General features: G+C 41.3%; 1 protein-coding gene across 2 annotated transcripts in view; it reads right to left on the bottom strand.

The window, feature by feature from the left end:
* Nucleotides 1-19367, bottom strand: part of XPO5 (exportin 5) — a 47213-nt gene that overhangs the window by 10481 nt on the left and 17365 nt on the right. For both annotated transcript variants that reach the window (XM_059400374.1, XM_059400375.1), the window contains 9 exons: nucleotides 19048-19176; nucleotides 17610-17728; nucleotides 13589-13744; nucleotides 11916-11957; nucleotides 11517-11606; nucleotides 10595-10794; nucleotides 9953-10052; nucleotides 9270-9451; nucleotides 151-251 (listed from right to left, as the gene is read on the bottom strand). In XM_059400374.1, the coding sequence (XP_059256357.1) occupies nucleotides 151-251; nucleotides 9270-9451; nucleotides 9953-10052; nucleotides 10595-10794; nucleotides 11517-11606; nucleotides 11916-11957; nucleotides 13589-13744; nucleotides 17610-17728; nucleotides 19048-19176 (1119 nt within the window). The remainder of the gene's footprint in view (nucleotides 1-150; nucleotides 252-9269; nucleotides 9452-9952; nucleotides 10053-10594; nucleotides 10795-11516; nucleotides 11607-11915; nucleotides 11958-13588; nucleotides 13745-17609; nucleotides 17729-19047; nucleotides 19177-19367) is intronic.

The following is a 19367-nucleotide window of genomic DNA, read 5'->3' as shown; positions in this document are numbered from 1 at the left end:
GCTCAGCAGGGAGCCTGCTTCCTTCTCTCTCTCTCTCTCTGCCTGCCTCTCAGTGTACTTGTGGTTTCTCTCTGTCAGATAAATAAATAAAATCTTAAAAAAAAAAAAAAAAAAAAAAGAAAGAAAAGAAAAAATGGACCGATTTCTTACCTAAAATCGCAGACTTCTCCGCTTCAAGCATATCCAGAGCCTTTGTGAAAGGCTCTGCCATCTTGGCCAGCATTTCTGGTGCATATAAAGTATTGTGAGTTCTGCAAGAAACAAGGACACTATGTGAACTTTTCCTAGTTGGCCTGCAGAAGGAAAGAAAGGATTTCATCCTGTAACTCAGTGATACTACACATCCACATAGAATTTAAATGTTTCCCTGGCACCAGGAATAGACTATTTGGCTGTATAGTATTCAACACCTAAAAGCAATCAAGACGAGAAGCAAATCCTGAGACAGCTGGATGCTATCACTATCTAAAGCCAGAAAGGTAAATTCTTTTTTTAAAAGACTTATTTTAAAGAGTGGGAGAACTGCCTTCTTAGCGCTGCAGGCAGTGCATCAGTCTCATAAAGAGAGGCAGAGCCTGTGCACACCACGCGTGTTGAGTGGGGCGAGGGACAGAAGGAGAGGGAGAGAGAGAATCCCAAGCAGACTCCACACCCAACACAGAGCCCAATGCAGAGCTCAATCCCACAACCCTGAGGATCATGACCTGAGAGGAAGCCAAGAATCAGATGCTCAACTGCTCGACCGACTGAGCCCCAAGGCACCCTGGGACAGAAATTCTTTCAAACCTGATGTAATGCCTGGGCACGCTCAGTTTGCAGACTGACGGGGAGACAGGAGATGTTGTTAGAGGCCCTGTGCTTTCACAGGCTGGAACACAAAGCAGGTAATGAAATGACCCCATGTTCAGATGTCTGGCTTTCATTCTAAGAGCCTGGACCATACAATGCTCTGACAGTTGCTTCTGCCTGCTGGAAGGACTGTCACAGCTCCCAACAGAAGACCAAAATGCCTTACCTGAGCAGTCATTGGCTGTGGAGGACTAAGCAGCAATGACTGCAGACCTGAGCTAGTGCCATCCACAGCTGTCAGCCCTTTTCACCCACAGCAATGGCACCACCAACAATCCACAGGCAGAGCGTGTAACCACCTATCTTTCTTTTAAAAGGTAATTATAATGAGATTTCAAACGTAGAGAAAGTTACAAAATATAAGAGAAAAAACTAGCAGGGTTAAATATTAAAGATGCACACTGAACAGGACACCTGGGTGTCTCCGTCGTGAAGCATCTGCCTTCGGCTAAGGTCATGATCCCAGGGTCCTGGGATCGACCCCTGCATTGGGCTCTCTGCTCAGTGGGGAGCCTGCTTCTCCCTCCCCCACTCACCCTGTTTATGTTCCCTCTCTTGCGGTATCTGTCAAATAAACAAGTAAAATCTTAAAAAAAAAATGCACACCAAATAGATTTTAGACCATGCTTTTTTAAATTAAAAAAAAATACTCAACACTGTTTATTAAATCTAACCATGTACACTCAGTACAATCATTTTAACTTTAAGGATGCCACTTAATTCATTCTAGTTTATCTCCCCACCTCCCTGAGCGCTAATAAGTTTGTCTCCTCTTCTAGCAATAAGCTTTTCTGCAGAGTTCTTGTGTACATGTGTTGAGTTTCTCTATGGCGGACAAGCACGTTGAATTGCTGGATACTGATGGTTTGCAAGTCACGTGCTGCAAACGTCTTCTCCTGGTCCGCGGCCTGGCTTGCTTATACTGATATTTCCAATAGGCTTTATGACCTCCCGTTTTTTCCATTGTGGTAAAATACATATAACATAAAATTTATCACTTTTAAGTGTATAGTTCAGTGGCACTAAATACACTCAGACTGTTATGCAACCATCACCACTATCCATCCCCTATTTTTTGTCTTATAAAACTGAAACTCTGACCTAATAAATAGTATCTCCCCATTCTTCCCTCTCCTGGCTCCCGGCAACCACCATTATACTTTCTGACTTTAGGATTTTGACCATATTCAGCACCTTATGCAAGTAGAATCCTACAGGATTTGTCCTTCTGTGACCAGCTTCTGTCATTTAGCACAATGTCCTCAAGGTTCATTCTTGTTGTACCATATTGAAGAACTGCCTCCCTTTTAAAGGCTGAAAGATATTCTATTGGATGTATGTATCACATTCATCTACTGGTGGACGCTTGGGTTGCTTTCACTTTTTTTGTTAACGATTTTATTTTAAGTAATCTCTACACCCAACGTGGGGCTCCAACTTACAACCCTGAGATCAAGAGTCTCATGATCTTCCAACAGAGCCAGCCAAGCAGCTTCCATGTTTTAGCTAGTATAAATAATGCTCCTATGAATTTGAGTGTATAAATAAGTCTCTGAGACGCTGTTTTCATTTCATTTCTTTTTTTTTTTTTTAAGATTTTATTTATTTGTCAGAGAGAGGGAGAGAGAGCGAGCACAGGCAGACAGAATGGAAGGCAGAGGCAGAGGGAGAAGCAGGCTCCCTGCCAAGCAAGGAGCCCGATGTGGGACTCGATCCCAGGACCCTGGGATCATGACCTGAGCTGAAGGCAGCTGCTTAACCAACTGAGCCACCCAGGCATCCCAACCCTGTTTTCATTTCTTTTGAGAACCCAGAACTGGAATTGCTGGATCATATGATATTATTTTTATTTTTTTGAGGAACAGTTCAAATGTTTTTTTGCAGCAGTCCCATTTTATATTCCCCCAACAGTGCACTCCCATGATTCTTATTAGTAACTGCTTAGAGTGACCCACATATTCTTTAGGCTGTTACCTTCTCTTCAATCTTTTTTTCCTATTCCTCAGCTTCATTAATTTCATTATCCTATTTTTTTTTTTTTGAAGATTTTATTTATTTGACAGAGACAGACACAGCGAGAGAGGGAACACAAGCAGGGGAAGTGGGAGAGGGACAAGCAGGCTTCCCATTGAGCAGGGAGCCTCATGCAGGGCTCGATCCCAGGACCCGGGGATCATGACCTGAGCCAAAGGCAGATGCTTAACTGATTGAGCCACCCAGGCACCCCTCAACTTTTAACATGTAAAACTTGAAGGAAGCTTCCAAGCAGGGAATGACTGGGGCCAAGGGCAGGTCACACCCTCTGTCCCCTCCCCCCACCCAACCTCCCCACTGCCATTAAGTAGGAACAGTTACATAACTAGCAGTTCATCTCCATTTCTCCCTTCCTCCAGCTTCTGGGAGCACCAATTTACTGTCTCTATAGATTTATCCATTGATAAGTAGATAAATTTATCTACTGATATTTCACACAAATGGAATTATAAATCAGAATTATAAATGAAATTATATAATACATGGCCTTCTGAGTCTGGTGTCTTTCACTCAGCGTAATAGTTTTAAGGTTCTTCTACATTACAGCACATTAATAATCCTTCCTTCCTTCCTGTGGCTGGATATCTGCATCTCCACGGATTGGCTACTGTGATATAGTGCTGGGAGAACATTACTCAGCAAGTATTTGTTTGCGTACCTGTTGGCAACTCTTTAGGGTATATATGCATGAGTGGAAATGACAGGTCGTGTGATAATTCTATATTTAAAGTTCTGAAAAATAAACCATTTCCTTTTTTTCCATAGTAGCTAAACCATTTTATGTTGCTCACCAGCAATGCACAAGGGTTCTAGTTTCTCCTCATCATTGCCAAAATGTATAATTCTGGGGTAGGGGGGTATGATGAGGCACAGAGGGAGAGGGACTCGTAAGCAGGCTGCATGGAGCCCGACACAGGGCTCAATCTCACAACCCTGAAATCATGACCAGAGCTGAAATCAAGAGTCAGGTGCTTAACTGAATGAGCCACCCAGGTGCCTCATAATTTTGTTTCTTTTTTCAAGATTACTTATTTATTTAAGAGAGAGAGCAGAGCAAGTGAGAACATGAGTGGTGGGGAGGGACAGACTTGGGAGAAGGAGAAGCAGGCTCCCTGCTCAGGAGGAAACCTGATACTGGGCTCGATTCCAGTATCTGATCATGACCTGAGCCAAAAGCAGACACTTAACTGACTGAGCCACCCAGGTGCCCCATAATTTTGTTTCTAAAATAATTATTATTCCTATTTATTTCAACCATTTTGTTGGGTGTGAAGTGGTATCTCATGGTTCTGATTTGCACTTCCCTAATTAGACCTCTAATGATGATGAGCATCTTTTTTGGTGAGTCTGGGGGGATTTTCATTTATGAATGGAGATAGTTTACTTCTTTTCCAATTTGGATACCTTTATTTCTTTTTCTTGCCTTAATTCTCCATCTGCGACTGCCAGTACACAATGTCAAATGGCAGTGGAACTGGGCATCCGTATTCTGTTCCTGATGGTAGGAGGAAACCACTCCATCTTTAATCACTGAGTAAGAGATAAGCTATGGATTTTTCATAAGAATCATTTTTCATGTCAAACAAGTTCCCTTCTACTCACAGCCTGCTGAGTGTTTTTATCATCAAGAGGTGTTAAATTTAGGGGCGCCTGGGTGGCTCAGTGGGTTAAAGCCTCTGCCTTTGGCTCAGGTCATGATCCCAGAGTCCTGGGATCGAGCCCCATGTCGGGCTCTCTGCTCTGCAGGGAGCCTGCTTCCTCCTCTCTCTCTGCCTACTTGTGATCTCTGTCAGTCAAATAAATAAATAAAATCTTAAAAAAAAAAAAAAGAGGTGTTAAATTTAGATTTTGTCAAATGCTTTTTTGTGTCAATTAAGATGATCATGTAGATTTTTTCCCTTGTTCTATTAATATGGTGTATTACACTAGTTTATTTTTATATGTTGGAGTACTCTTATACCCGTCAGCTAAACTGCACTTGTATCTGTGTATAATCTCTCAATCATGTTGCTGGGAGTCACTTTGCTCCTATTTTGTGAAGCCAGCCAAAACTCTGCTGTAGCCTTTATCTACTGCTGTGCAGAGCCCAAGAATTGGTAAAAGGTGCCACTTACTTTGAAAAGCTGCAATTTGGTTTCTACTGTAAGTCTTTCTCAGTGGTTTAGAAAGATGACTACTACTATGAAATGATCTCTGAAAAAATCAGTTCTTACTGAGAAGAAACTCAGTTTTGAGTATGACTGGGAGCAGACAAGCTGTTTTTTTATCCTTTAATTAAGTGTGGCTGTGGGGGCACCTGGGTGGCTCAGAGGGTTAAGCCTCTGCCTTCGGTTCAGGTCATGGTCCCAGGGTCCTGGGATCGAGCCCCGCATCAGGCTCTCTGCTCTGTGGGGAGTCTGCTTCCTCCTCTCTCTCTCTCTCGCTCCCTGCCTCTCCACCTACTTGAGATCTCTGTCAAAAAAAAAAAAAAAAAAAAAAATTAAGTGTGGCTATGACCTCAAGATGTAATTTAAAAAAGATATTATTAATGCATCCTTGGTCAAACATCCCTGACACTACAACAGAATCTTGTATTCCTTATGGTCTCCCCTCCTCCTGCTCAAGATGATGATGGTCCCATGGGGCTACATCTCTAACTCAGTAGAAGTGGCACGAGGACTCAAGAGTATATATCGCTTCGGTATCTCTGATTTCCTGTCAGTGCTCACAGCAGGGACATCTACAATTCCTCGTAATGTTTAGGCTCCTGAAGTATCACCTTTCCTGACTCACTTGCAAGGCAGGGTTCTGTGCTTCCACATTAAGAGAAAACTAGTTACTCCTCAGCAAAGAAAAACAACCAGGTAACAAAAGTTTTAAGTTTTGTATGATCTGTACCTATGTGAAATCTTCTCAGTACTACCTGAGGAGTATAGTCACTATGCTAAACAAGAGATCACATAATAAAGATTTTGAGAAAATGTATAGAAGATATACAGATATAATGTAACAAACTTCAAGTTAACAGAAAAGCTGTTATCATTCTAAAAAGATGAAGATGACAATGCACCTTTTGAAAACCCGAGTTCTGCTCCCCACATCTGTCCTCCATCTGACCCACTAGGAACAACATTATTTAACAGAAATATAATGAAAGCCACATGAGCCAATTAAAATTTTCTAGCCAGGAGCACCTGGGTGGCTCAGTAAGTTAAGCAACTGCCTTCGGCTCCGGTCATGATCCCAGGGTCCTGGGACGGAGCCCTTACATTGTGCTCCCTGCTTATCAGGAAGTCTGCTTCTCCCTCTGCTCCTCCCCCTGCTCCTGCACACGCGCATATGCATGCATTTGCACGCTCTCTCGAATAAGTAAAATCTTTTAAGAAATAAATAAAACAAAATTTTCTAGCCAGCCAAGCTTAGAAAGCAAAAAGAAACAGGTCATATTAATTCTACTTAACCCAATGCACACAAAACAAACAAACACCATTTCAACATCAATATAAAAAAATTAACAAGATATTTTATATTCCTTTTTTGTACCAAGTTTTTGGAATCTGGTGTATTTTACACTTACAGCCTATCTAATTTCAAACCAGTCACATTTCAAGTGCTCGACAGCCAGCCCCACATGGCACTGTTACCAGACTATGTGACAAGGAGTTAAAACTCACAGCTCCAATACCCAACCGGTGGGAATGCCAATTAGTACATCACTTTAGAAAACTATTTGGTTCTATCTACAAAATAGAAAATATGCGTACCTTATGAACCAGGAATTCTACTCTTCATGTAGGATTCTATTCCAACCCAAAAGAAATTATGTATGCCCCAAAAAACATTTACAAGAATGCTAACAGCAGCACGACTGCACTATTTTTAACAATAAAATGCTGGAAACTACCAAAAAGCCCACCAATTCTAAATGAATAAGCAAGTGACAGAATAATTACAAAATAGACTACCATGCCAGCAATGTGAAAGAGTGAACCACAAGGACACACAGGAACTCAGACAACTGTCACAAATTACTGAGCAAGAGAAGCCAGACACAAAGGCATGCATGCTTCTGACTCCATTTATGAAAACTCAGAAAACCAGGCAATATGTGGGAAGGTCAGAATACTGGTTCCCCTGAAGGACAGGTACTGACTTGAGGTGTTTGCTAGGTTGCTTGTGGACCTGCGTGCTGATCGCAGGAGCGAGTTTCCCTTGTGAAAGTCTAGCTATATGCAATCATAATTCCTGTCCTTTCCTTACATCTGTTTGTGCCCTTACACTTCAAGATAAAACTCATTACAAAAACAAGACAAAACTCTAATAGCTCCAGATGCACACTATTCAAAGAATCAAACTCCATAACTGTGGTGAACGTTTTTTCAAAATACCTTCTGACTGCCTCCGGGATTTTCCAAAACACTAAATTCTTAGAAAAGTATCAAGATGACAACCATTCTATTCTTGTGGTCTCGCCCAATCAGGAATGAACTTTCTTTCCAGGCCTGGGCTCCCACCACATGGACTCTGGCTATAAGCCTAAAAAGACAGAATGTTGCTAACTGACTCCATCACTTTTACTTTTCTCTAAGCTACAGAAGAAGCTTCTGGTTTTAAAAACACCAATATGGAAGCAAACCTTTCCTTGACTAGATATTTTACTATGCTCTCAATATGCAAGCCATACTTCTTTACTGAAATGTCTTTCTTCCTTTTGAAATGAGAACAAAAGAAAGCCTTTTTCTATAGACAGATCCCCAGTGACCACTCTTTCAGACACTCCAGCTCTCCAATTTGGTCAACCTTAACTTAAACCCTTGGATTCTTAAGCTGATGATCTACAGAGTCTGCTTCTAGCACTATGTCCCAGAGACATGAGTCATTTGGTTTGCCCAGTTGAGATACTGCTCTTCCACCCTGGGTAAGAGGCCAAAAACCAATGGAACAGAGTTCTAGCCTGTAACTGAGAAATACTATGTGAGAGAGAAAAGAATCACGGGGCGTCTGGGTGGTATAGCCGATTAAGTGTCTGCCGTCGGCTCAGGTCAGGAACCCAGGGTCCTGGGATGAGGTCTCGAGTTCAGCTCCTTACTCAGCATGGAGGCTGCTTCTCCCTCTCCTTCTGCCCCTCACCCTGCTCATGCACTCTCTCTCAAAATAAATGAATAAAATCTTAAAAAAAAAAATGATATAAAAAAGAATCACTCTGCTTTGGCCACTAAGAACTGAATTCTAGCCATAGCCTACTTTTCTCTGTAGTATATCCCTGAATCATCAAGCATACTCATGTAACCAACAAGTAGAGGCCTGGCCCACTTCCACTTGAATACATTATCTCATGTGATTTCTAACAGTGACTCTGAACCTTTAATGAAAGCACCTGGAGAGCTTGTGAAAACACATGGGGTGGGGTCTCGATTCTGCATTTCAAACAAGCTTCTTCGGGGATTGATGCTGCGCTGGTCTAAGGAGGCTTTGAGAATTAAAGACCTAGGAAACAGGTGGAACATGCATCATGCCTTCCTTGGGCATGATCATGCATGTTTGGTCCATTTGAGGGCAGAGTCGTTATTGATAAATTCAGGTGAGCTCATCTGAATACCACTCAGAAGCACCATTAAGAAAGCAACTGTCCTGGGGCACCAGGGTGGCTCAGTGGGTTAAGCCTCTGTCTTCAGCTCAGGTCATGATCTCAGGGTCCTGGGACTGAGCCCCACATTGGGCTCTCTGCTGAGCAGGGAGCCTGTTTCCCCATCTTTCTCTGCCTGCCTCTCTGCCTACTTGTGATCTCTGCCTGCCGAATAAATAAATAAAATCTTTAAAAAAAAAAGAAAGAAAGAAAGAAAGCAACTGTCCTGCTCCCAGCAAACAACTCCTTCAGTGGCAAAAATTTGAACAAATAAAACCTCAAATAAAAAGTAGAGACAAGGGGCACCTGGGTGGCTCAGCCGTTAAGTGTCTGCCTTCGGCTCAGGTCATGATCCCAAGGTCCTGGGATTGAGCCCCACATCTGGCTCCCTGCTCAGCGGGAAGCCTGCTTCTCCCTCTCCCACTCCCCCTGCTTGTGTTCCCTCTCTCTCTTTCTCTCAGTCAAATAAATAAATAAAATCTTAAAAAAAAAAAAAAAGTAGGTACAAAGAATAAGGAAGTAGGAGAGGAGCATAGAGAAGAGGCTCCAAATGAGAAAAGCCATTTTGGGATCAGCCGCCAAAATGGCTTTAGAACGCAAGACTCAGGCAAGTGAGGGCTAGTGATATTTAAAAAAAAGAGAGAGATCCTGTCGAGAAAAAAACAAGAACTATTCCCTCATTTACTAACCACCTTGATCTGAAGTAACAGAAACAGATTACACTTTAGAGATTCTTAAGGTAAAAAAATTAAACAACAGAAAAACCATTATTGCAACTCACCTTATAAGTGCAAGCAAATTGTCAAGAAGTTTCAGAATCTGTTCTGTGCAGGGGTTACGGAAGATTGGATTTCCACTGGGTGTATACCCCACAATGAATCCCCCAGCTTTGGCCTCTTCTAGGTCAGTGGGCCAGCAAGTTCGTTTCACAACACCCAGAATGCTATATACACAAAAGCTCATCTACAGAAAAACACAAAACAAATTGCTGACCCAATTCCCCATCACACCTTCAGTCTTTGGAGCTATTTAGGGATCCTTAAAGCCAAAATAATGACTTCGAAGAAAAGACTATCTGCTCTGCTGTGGGAACTAACTCAAGAACTCAAGACTAGGGGTGCCTGGGTGGCTCAGTTAAGCGTTTGCTTTCGGCTCAGGTCATGATCCCAGGGTCCTGGAATCTAGCCCCGCATTGGTCTCCCTGCTCGGCGGCAGGGAGTCTGCTTCTCCCTCTGCCCCTCCCACTCTCTCTCTCCCTCTTCTGTCAAATAAAAAAAAAAAATCTAAAAAAAAAAAAAATTCAAGACTAAAGAAAAGAAAGGAGAAACTTAGGGAAGTGAAGACTTCCAGATTTCTCACGCATGTAGAAGAAACAGAGATCTGTAAAAGACTCTACAAATGGTGGAGTCTCTAGTTCTACCAGTGGCCTCTGCAGCTTCCCATTCCCAGGAGCGGCTTACTCACTCGTGCGCGGTTTAGACCACAGGGATCCTCTGGGCCTGGGTCACAGCTCTTCCGATCGGCGCCCACGTAGGCAATAAAAGCATCAACATCTGACAGTACTCTGAAAGTTGGAATGGGAAAGACAAGTCATAACATGACTTCAAGCACAGATGGTTTCTTCCACAAAAGCTAATAAACTGTGATTATTTGGCCCCAAAGAGCACTTGCTACAGTGAAAGGAATTTAATCATTGTCAGCTGTTATTTGAAGGTTGAAATTCCTCTTCCCACTTCTGAGTGTCATTAGCAAAAAGGACGCAGGCTTGAGAATGCTACATGGGCACAATGAGTGTCTGTCCGTGTGGCCCCTCCTGGCTGTTCTTGAGTGTCTACGTGGGCTGGCACCGCACTCTGCAGACACCGCAGGTACTCTGTGGCCTCCCGACCGTACTACCCATCTCTTCTCATTTCTTCCCTCTCCCTACACCTCCGAACTCAAGGTGATATTTTCAGCAACCCGCATAAAAGACTTCTGGAAAACTCAGATGTCGCTGATGAGCCATCACCCCTTGAGATCCTTACACGGGCACCCTAGGCACAGCTCTTTAAATACAGGATGGGTGCTCCAGTGTGGTGAGGGTCTAGGGCAAAGGCTCTCCTCTACCTGTGCATGTCTTCAGAAAGCCAGATGCTGGCCACTGGTGCCATCAGCTCCTCTAGGAACACCTTCTGACGCTCGTAGCTCTTGAATTGGTTGCTAATGAGAACCAGGGCTTCCATGAGGGCACACTTCTCCATTTGTGTCAAGAGTAACTCATTGGAGAGGAGTTGCTTCACATGGTTATAAAGCATGTCAAAATTGGGCTGCAGATTACAAAGAAAAAAACCCAAAGGTGGTGAAGGTCTGATTTTTAAGGAGAGGTGGGTCACTCAAGGAAGGCGGAGAGGCATTCCTAGGAAGGTCAGGCCTATAAGACTGTCACTTCAGTAATTTAGTTATAATGTCCTTCTTTTGCCTGAACAAGCCAGGCGATGTAAGCAGAAAGTGGTTCTTGTCTTGGGTATTTGTGCTTTCCCAAAAAGTACTGTGAAAACTATAGGTCTTTTTTTCTATTTCAATTTTATAGTATATTCATAGACAAAGATTAGCTTGTTTATGTTAGGGAGACACATAACTGATGTGTATTCAGAGAAGAAATTTTTGATTAATTTCTAATCTGGAATAGTGCTAAATTTCCTATAGAAACCCTCCGAAAAAGGTTGGGATTTGCATCTGGCTTCTCTCAAGATAAGGCACACCATTTGGCAGTAAACAACATCACACAGAAAAGATGTGTACGTTGACAGGAAAAACTTGGTCATCTATATGGGCAAGAATACTCATCCTGAGGGAATATATTTGCATTTTTAATTACACCACTAAGCAGGAGAGGAAGAAGACACCAACTCAAGAATGCTTATTTGAAGCAAAACTACAATTCCTTGTTTCCTCTTTATGTGAGGTATAGTTAGGGCTAGATTTACAGAGGACTGTAACTAAACTTGACAAGTCTCAGTAGCTACTAAGTCGGAGTCCAGCAGCTTACCAGTACGAGCTGGGGGTAGTCACGACACGTCTTGATGATGGAGGAACAAGCGTGTCTCCTCACATTCCTCACTGCCCGGGTTCTGGGGGCCTGGGAAGACATATTCACAAACCTGGAGCCACTTTTAATAAAATTTACAGATGCTGCTTAGAATCACATGAAATATTTCCCTTCAAAGGCAAATTCACAATCAATTTTCACAATGTGGGAGTTTAATGGAGTGACATTTACAGTCACCATGAATCCACGTGATCACTGTTTTTGCCTTAGAGTATCTCTGACCATCTCCTGCCTTTACTAACTCCTTCTACCTATAAAAAAAATCTAGACTTAGGTGTTAGGCATTCACAGTTTTGCTCTCCAGAAGTTAGGATTTGTTGGGTGAATTAATGGTCTTACCTTACTTTCTTCAACAGTTTCAAAAGTGACAGATGAAAATAGCTAAGGGTAAGAAAGAAAAGGTTACTCATCAGTACCAAATGCATGAAGTGTTTTTAACAGCAGTTGGCATAAAGTTTCCAACAAAATCTCAGAAGTATAAACAATATGCTAACAGCAGAGTTTTCAATCGGTGTTATGAAGTTTCAGATGTTTATCTTCTCAGATAACTCTACAAGAGGCTAGAGATTCATAATCTTACCATCAAACATCTTTTAAAGGTGGAGGCCACAGAATCCTTGAACAATCCAAGCCCTCAGCCAAACACTCAGCTATGGTGATACCCTCTGATTCCACTGCGTAACTTCTCATAGACTCTTTCACCTAATACAGCGTGACTACTGCAAAAGTCACCAGAATGGAATTATGCTCTAACAAAGGTCTAATCAAGAAACCCCACGGAGGAATGCCTGGGTGGCTCAGCCGGTTAAGCACCTGCCTTAAGCACATGCCTCAGGCCATGATCTCAGGGTCCTAAGATCAAGCCCCTCATTGGGCTCCCTGCTCAGTCTGCTTCTCCCTTCCTCTCTGCCCCTCTGCCCTGAGCGCACTCTTTCTCATAAATAAATAAAATCTTAAAAAAATTAAAAAAAAAGAAAGAAAAAGAAACCCAATAGATATTCCCTAGTTCTTAGAGACTTTCTGTTGCAACGAATGCAACGAATTAAAGTTCTACTGACCTGGAACGCCTGGGTGGCTCAGTTGGTTAAGTGGCTGCCTTCAGCACAGGTCAAGATCCCAGCGTCCTGGGATCGAGTCCCACATTGGGCTCCCTGCTCAGCAGGGAGCCTGCTTCTCCCTCTGCCTCTGCCTACCACTCTGTCTGCCTGTGCTCACTCTCTCTGACAAATAAATACATAAAATCTTAAAAAAAAAAAAAAAAAGTTCTACTGACCTTTGTGACACAACATTTTTTCATTTCTCTGGCTGTATCTTTATTCTTCTTTGGGGAATTCTCGTTCTTTGCCCTCCTCTCCCAAAGATGATAATCCTCAGAGTTCCCTGCTTGAGCTACATGTCCAACTCTACATACATATCACCCTCTTTCCTAGGGCTTCACCTCTGCTCTAGGCACTTCTATGATGATGCCACCTTAATACTGTAATCTTCCAGACTCTAGACCTTTAACAATAGCCAACTGATTGTGAAGTATCCTCTCCTAGATGTTGTACATACACTCCAAATGTAGTATTCCCAAACCCAGCCCTCAAATGTAGTATTCCCAAACTCAGCCCTCTTCCTCATTCTTACTGGTTCCATTATTCTCACTCAGGTAGTGCTCTACTACTCACCTAAACAGGAACCCAAAAACCATTCACACTAATTTCTCTCACATATCCCCTCCGAATAAACGGAGAGCACACTGACACCTTCTTTAGGGGTTCTTTTCCACTTCTCAGTATACTCGTCTATTAATTATAATGCCACATGGGTACAACTGTATATGTGATTTTATTTCCAAATGTTAAGCAAGGCTTTTCTACCAGCATGGTGCCCAATCCACAGTAAGTACTGAATACCTGATGAATGAATAAATGACTATTCATCAGCTTGTCTCAAAGACTCTCAAAAACAATCACAAAAAAATAATTAGTTCAAAAATACTCAAAGTTTACAAAGGAGATGGAATTTACCTTAGAGAAGACCTGGGGCAGGAACTCTGGTCTGTAGGTGACAAATGGAAAGAGTGCTGAGACATTAGTGAGGACACAGGACAGGATGAGAGGATCCTTGGTGTTAAAGTTCAGGACCATTTGCAACAGCTCTATTCCATCATTAACAGGAACCGCCTGTAATACAATGAAAAAGATGTTGACATGACTGATGAGCACCTTTGGTAAAACTTCCTTTAAGACTTGGTTTATAAATGTGTGATATGGTTGCCACATATGGTTTTATATACTGCTTTTTAACCTGAAAATTCTAAGCATTACCTTGTGTTAAAACTTTTCCTAAATGATGCTACCATGTGCCATCTTAAGGATGTAGCTTTTCCTATTACTAGAAATTGAAAATGTTGCTGGTTCTTTACTTATTATTGATAGTGCTAATTGATACATCTTTGCAAAAATGTTTTGGCTACATTTTCACTTATTTCATTTGAGGCAGAGACTTCTGGGGATAGTGGGAATTACTGAATCATAAGGTATAAATACATCTAAGTCAAACTGTTTTTCTTCTTCACAGGCTCTATAATTGATTCTCTGTCCACCAATATGCCCTTCTTACCCTGTTCTTAGCAGCAGGTTGTGTTTATTCCCTAAAACATTTGCAGTTAAGTTAAATAATGAGTTATTTAAATTTGCATTTCTTCAATTACTAATGAGGACTGAATTTTCTTCATGTATTTATTAACTACTTTTATTTCTCTTCGCTACAAAAATTTCATCTTTTGTCTCTTCTCCACTGGGTTCTAGTGCTTTTTTTATTGCAAAATATACTAGACCTTTAGAAAGGGGTAAGCAGTACTTGAATAACTCTCCACTTGACCACTTTGAGATGTACAATGTTACTGATATTGGTTGCTCTGTGTATACATCCTCTTCTTCAGCCCTAGAGGTGGCCACTGTCCTGAATTTGGTGCTCACATTTTCAGGGATTCCATTATTTCCGTATACTTCTGCCACAAATGTACATACTCCTAATTACACAGAACTGCATGTTCACTTTTGTAGCTTGTTGTTTGGGGTCACCATCATGTTTATGAGAATCATACTTATTCATAGTACATCCTAGTTCCTTTTCACTGGTCTATAAACATATTATCATCTGTTCTGTACAATCTATTGAGGGTTATTAAGTTTCTTCCTTGGCTCAACATTTAAGGATTCTGTAGTATACTGGATGCTCAGCGCACATGCAGGGGTTTCTTCAGAGCACAGACTTAGGAGTGAAGTTGCTGGGTCATAAGGCTAGGCTCCTTCAACCAGACATTGTCAAATTATTCTCCAAACCTGTGATATCAATCAAAAAGTAATGCATACGAAATAGGTTTTTATAGTTAAGAATATTAATCCCATCATATTTATTGCAAATATTGTTCCAAGTTTGCCTTTCAAAGTTTATTTTATATGGTATGTTTAAAAAAAAGTAGTTAAAGCCATTCACATTTCTATGATTACTTCCTTTGTTTTTCAACTTAGGGACTTTTCCTCAAAGAGTTAATTTTTCCTAATGCTATTTATTAAATGAGCCAATCCTTCTCCATTTCTTTGGAATGCTTATATATGCTCCTGGTTGTTTCTGGGCTATTTTGTCCCAAGGAGCTCTATCTAATGTCAGTACCACACTGCCTATGAAATGTCGCAGCTTCATATTTTACTATCTGAGGCAAATCAATCCTTGTCTTCTTCAAAATGTGACTTCCCCCCCCCTCCAAAGCTATTCCCTATATGAATCCATTGTTAAAATAAGTCTTCTGGGAATTAAGTTCAGCTAATGCCACTACAAATGAGAGGAGTAGCTTTTCAAAAAACTCTCTTAATGGGCGCTTGGGTGGCTCAGTTGGTTAAGTGTCTGCCTTCGGCTCAGGTCATGATCTCAGGGTCATGGGATCAAGCCCTGCTCAATGGGTCTGTGCCTCCCTCTCCTTCTGTGCATTTTCTAATAAATAAATAGCATCTTAAAACAAAACAAAACAGGGGCACCTGGGTGGCTCAGTGGTTTAGGCTGCTGCCTTTGGCTCGGGTCATGATCTCAGGGTCCTGGGATCGAGCCCCGCATCGGGCTCTCTGCTCCGCAGGAAGCCTGCTTCCCTCTCTCTCTCTCTCTCTGCCTGCCTCTCTGCCTGCTTGTGATCTCTGTCAAATAAATAAATAAAATCTTTAAAAAAAACAAAACAAAACAAACAAACAAAAAAAAACTCTTTTAGGCAAAGAACCTCTTGGTTCAACTCTTTCATAGGCACCAGCTGAGTAGCTGACAGACCCTGAGTGAGGGGCAGGGACTGAGAGTGCAGAGTGAGCAGTGTAAAAGATGGATGCACTGGACAACACCATGCAGAGTCAGGAACTGAGAGCAGCAAATGGGAATGTGACAGGCTGAGATCTGTCACTTGCACCCTATGTGTAACAGTGTTACACATAAAGTGTTACATAAAGTGTTACACCTTCCTTAACAAGTAGTGAGTAATTTCATCAAGTATACACGCACTAAAAACTCACTTCTCAGGGCACCTGGGTGGCTCAGTGAGTTAAGCCTCTGCCTTCACCTTGGGTTATGACCTCAGGGTCCTGGGATCAAGTTCCCACATCGGGCTCTCTACTCAGGAGGGAGTGTGCTTCCCCCACTCTCTCTGCCTGCCTCTCTGCCTACTTATGATCTTTCTCTTTTTGTCAAATAAATAAATAAAATCTTTAAAAACAAACAAACAAACAAACTCATTTCTCTTGATTAGGAATGCTTCATTCTGACCCATTTCATTCTGGTGAAGAAAAAACGGTTTGAGAGTCAAGAGATTTATTTTAAGTCACCAACAGAAGCCTAAACACTACCAATCTCCTGAGAAAAAAAAAGAATTTTGTTCTACTGTTTTTCTCCCCTTCAACTGTTCTGACTCCTCCTGTTTCTAATTGTTACCTCTGCTTTGTCTCCAGCCCACATCTTTCTCTTCTACACTATCCAACTTTTTGTACCCTTTGACCAACTATTTGGCATTTTGACCAAATACCATCATTTTCAAGGATGTATCATACAATCCAGCCTACAACCAACTAAGCACTCTGCCCCCCCACCCTGCAATACTACCAGTCCTTTCATACATTTTCAAATGCCTGCCAAATCCTGACCATTTCTTTCTCTTGCTTTCTAGCAGAATCGTAGGCAAATATTTCGATCCATCAAGCTGTCTAACGTAAAAAATGCTAGGAAAGGAAACCCAGGGCCATTACCCTTGATTCAATAAAGGGCTTTCTTGATCAGATAGTACCACTTAAACCCAAGAAAGGGTTCATTTAGTAAAAAAATGCAGGATTGTAGCAGGATTTCCTATCTAAATTTTGGAACAAACTCTGAATGCCATCATTTCAAACTCAAACAAAGCAATACACAAGCAGGTGAAGTTAATCACTCTAAGATCTAATTTATTAACATGCCTTTTGTGAGAAAAAGCACTATATCTCACTTACCTTCAAGGGATTTCAATTTTTCCTACAACTACTACAGTGTAATCATCCTGAAATGAATAGTCCAATGATTTTAAACCAATTAAACACAGCTGCATCCAAGGTAGGTAAGAGAAGGTGATGGGTCACATGAAGCATATAAAGACAAGACCACTTTATTCGGATTATTCACGGAAGAAGACACTGATCAGCTAACATGAATATTGTGTCTATCTGCCATAAACTGAAAAGGATGCTTAATGGCAAACATTTCCAAAGATTTTCCAGCTCAAGATTACCATTGCTGTCCTCCCTGCAATAGTTATCCTACCTGCACTTCACTATACAAACAGGATTGTCTTATTATCCTCTTAAAATGAATACTGACCATTGTAGGCTTAGAGTCAGGCCTGCAATTTGAACTTAAGTATGTTATTTAACCTCTTGATTCTCCATTTCCTCTTTTGTGAGATGTATATCCACAGATTTTCCCTCTGTCAGTTTTAAAAAGGTCAAAATCATTATGCAATCAACACAGGAAACAGTTACTTACCTCTTTATCTAGTGTCCGAAACATCTGGTTGACCACACTTTCCAAAAAAAAAGTCATGGCTTCCCACTGCACGAATGAAGAGGAGAAAATGGAGCAGAGGCCACCTTCTCCAGTTCCAGCTGTTGGAGAAGAGGGTTTTAAAACACAAATATAAACACACACACACACACACACACACACACACAACTACAGGATCACAGAAGACACAAAGACAATGGGGACTTAGAGACCACTTAATTCCACAGGCGAAGGAACAGGATAATCTAACCCTCTCAGCCTGGGTAGAGAAAAGAACTAAAAGTAGAGAAGGGGCCTATCCTGCCTCCACCCCTAACAATGAGCTGTCAGAATTCACTTCTGTGAGTCCAGTCTACAAAACCACTTTGAATGTTGAATGAGAATATACGCATAAGCATCAAAAAACACAAGCAACTGATAAATATCAATTAAACTCTCCCTTCCTGTCCTTTAAAACCTGTCCATGAAAATCTTAATAATTAAGATATTTGAGACCATAAAGAATCTTTCCAAAACAAAAACAAAAACAAAAACCTGATATGAGATAACAGAATGCTAATTCATATCCAGTAGCCTCATAACAATTCCAAGTTCTGGACAACTGTGCCACTCTTCAAGTTTGTTTAGTATCAGCAAAGCACATCTCTCAAACAGCGAGGCATAGGCAAAAAGATTTAAGAATTACTTTCCTTGCTTTCATATAGTGCTCCCATTTACTAGCTTTACCTTGGTGCAACGTATCTGGGCCTCCACAAACATTCAAATTACCTGATACCACGGACCTTCAGAATCAGTTATGAGTACCCAAAACAAAATGTTAAATCCTATGAATGACAAGTAACTAGAGTAGCTGGTAACTGACCGTAAATACAGAGCCCCCTAAAGGAGTGACTTATACCTTCTCCTGTTTTACTAAATTCTGTCACCCACAGCATGCATTAGTCAATAAGACAATAGACAGATGATAATGGAGTACAGAGATGTTACCTGGCTTATGCATTTGGGTACAGAAGTGTTATGCTGATTTTGTATAAAGCAGCATTTCCAAAGGCTTTGAGGTGGCTGAGTGACACAGAAAGTCTCTGCACTGCTCTCGTTATGCCTGACTAACAAGGCATTCTTTCTAAATTTAGGAGTGGTTCTATGCAAGAATTTGATAGACGAGCTTTAAAAAGTCTAGACAAGCAATTTGGTAGGATGGTGCCTACAGTGAAGTAACAGAATCAACAACGAGTGGTTCATTCTGTTAGAAAAGAAAAATGAAGGCAAGACTGACAGGGACATGATCTTACCCTAAATGAAAGATTATTTTTGAATGCTATTATTAGCACGCTGTTCTGAAGTGTGGCTTACAGGGCTTATTTCCAATGTATATTTGATATAATATTTCACTAATGTTTAGAAATAAAAAAAACCTTACAGTTCATGGATCCAGTATCAACAGAGGTTGACAGCTGATACTTTAGCCACTCCCCAGCCATCTGGAAGCTAGTCTTAGGATCCAAACGACATGCTAACCTCATTACCTCTCCTTGTTGGGCCCGGGAGGCTGCCAAGAGAAAGACATAAATCAGTAACTGACAGATAATAAGTGCTTAGCTAATGTTCATTCATTTATCCGTCCCAGGAGAAAAGCGTTCAAAGAAACTTCTGCAGATTTATGCTCTGAATTTAACAAATGTTCAATCAAAATTAACAATTCAGAAATTGTCAAAAGTAAATTGCCTCTGGAAGCTACCC

The sequence above is a fragment of the Mustela nigripes genome, chromosome 5 (genome assembly GCF_022355385.1).
Source record: "Mustela nigripes isolate SB6536 chromosome 5, MUSNIG.SB6536, whole genome shotgun sequence".
Taxonomy (NCBI): domain Eukaryota; kingdom Metazoa; phylum Chordata; class Mammalia; order Carnivora; family Mustelidae; genus Mustela; species Mustela nigripes.
Note: the sequence above shows the minus strand (reverse complement) of the source record. Positions and strands in the feature narration are given on the sequence as shown.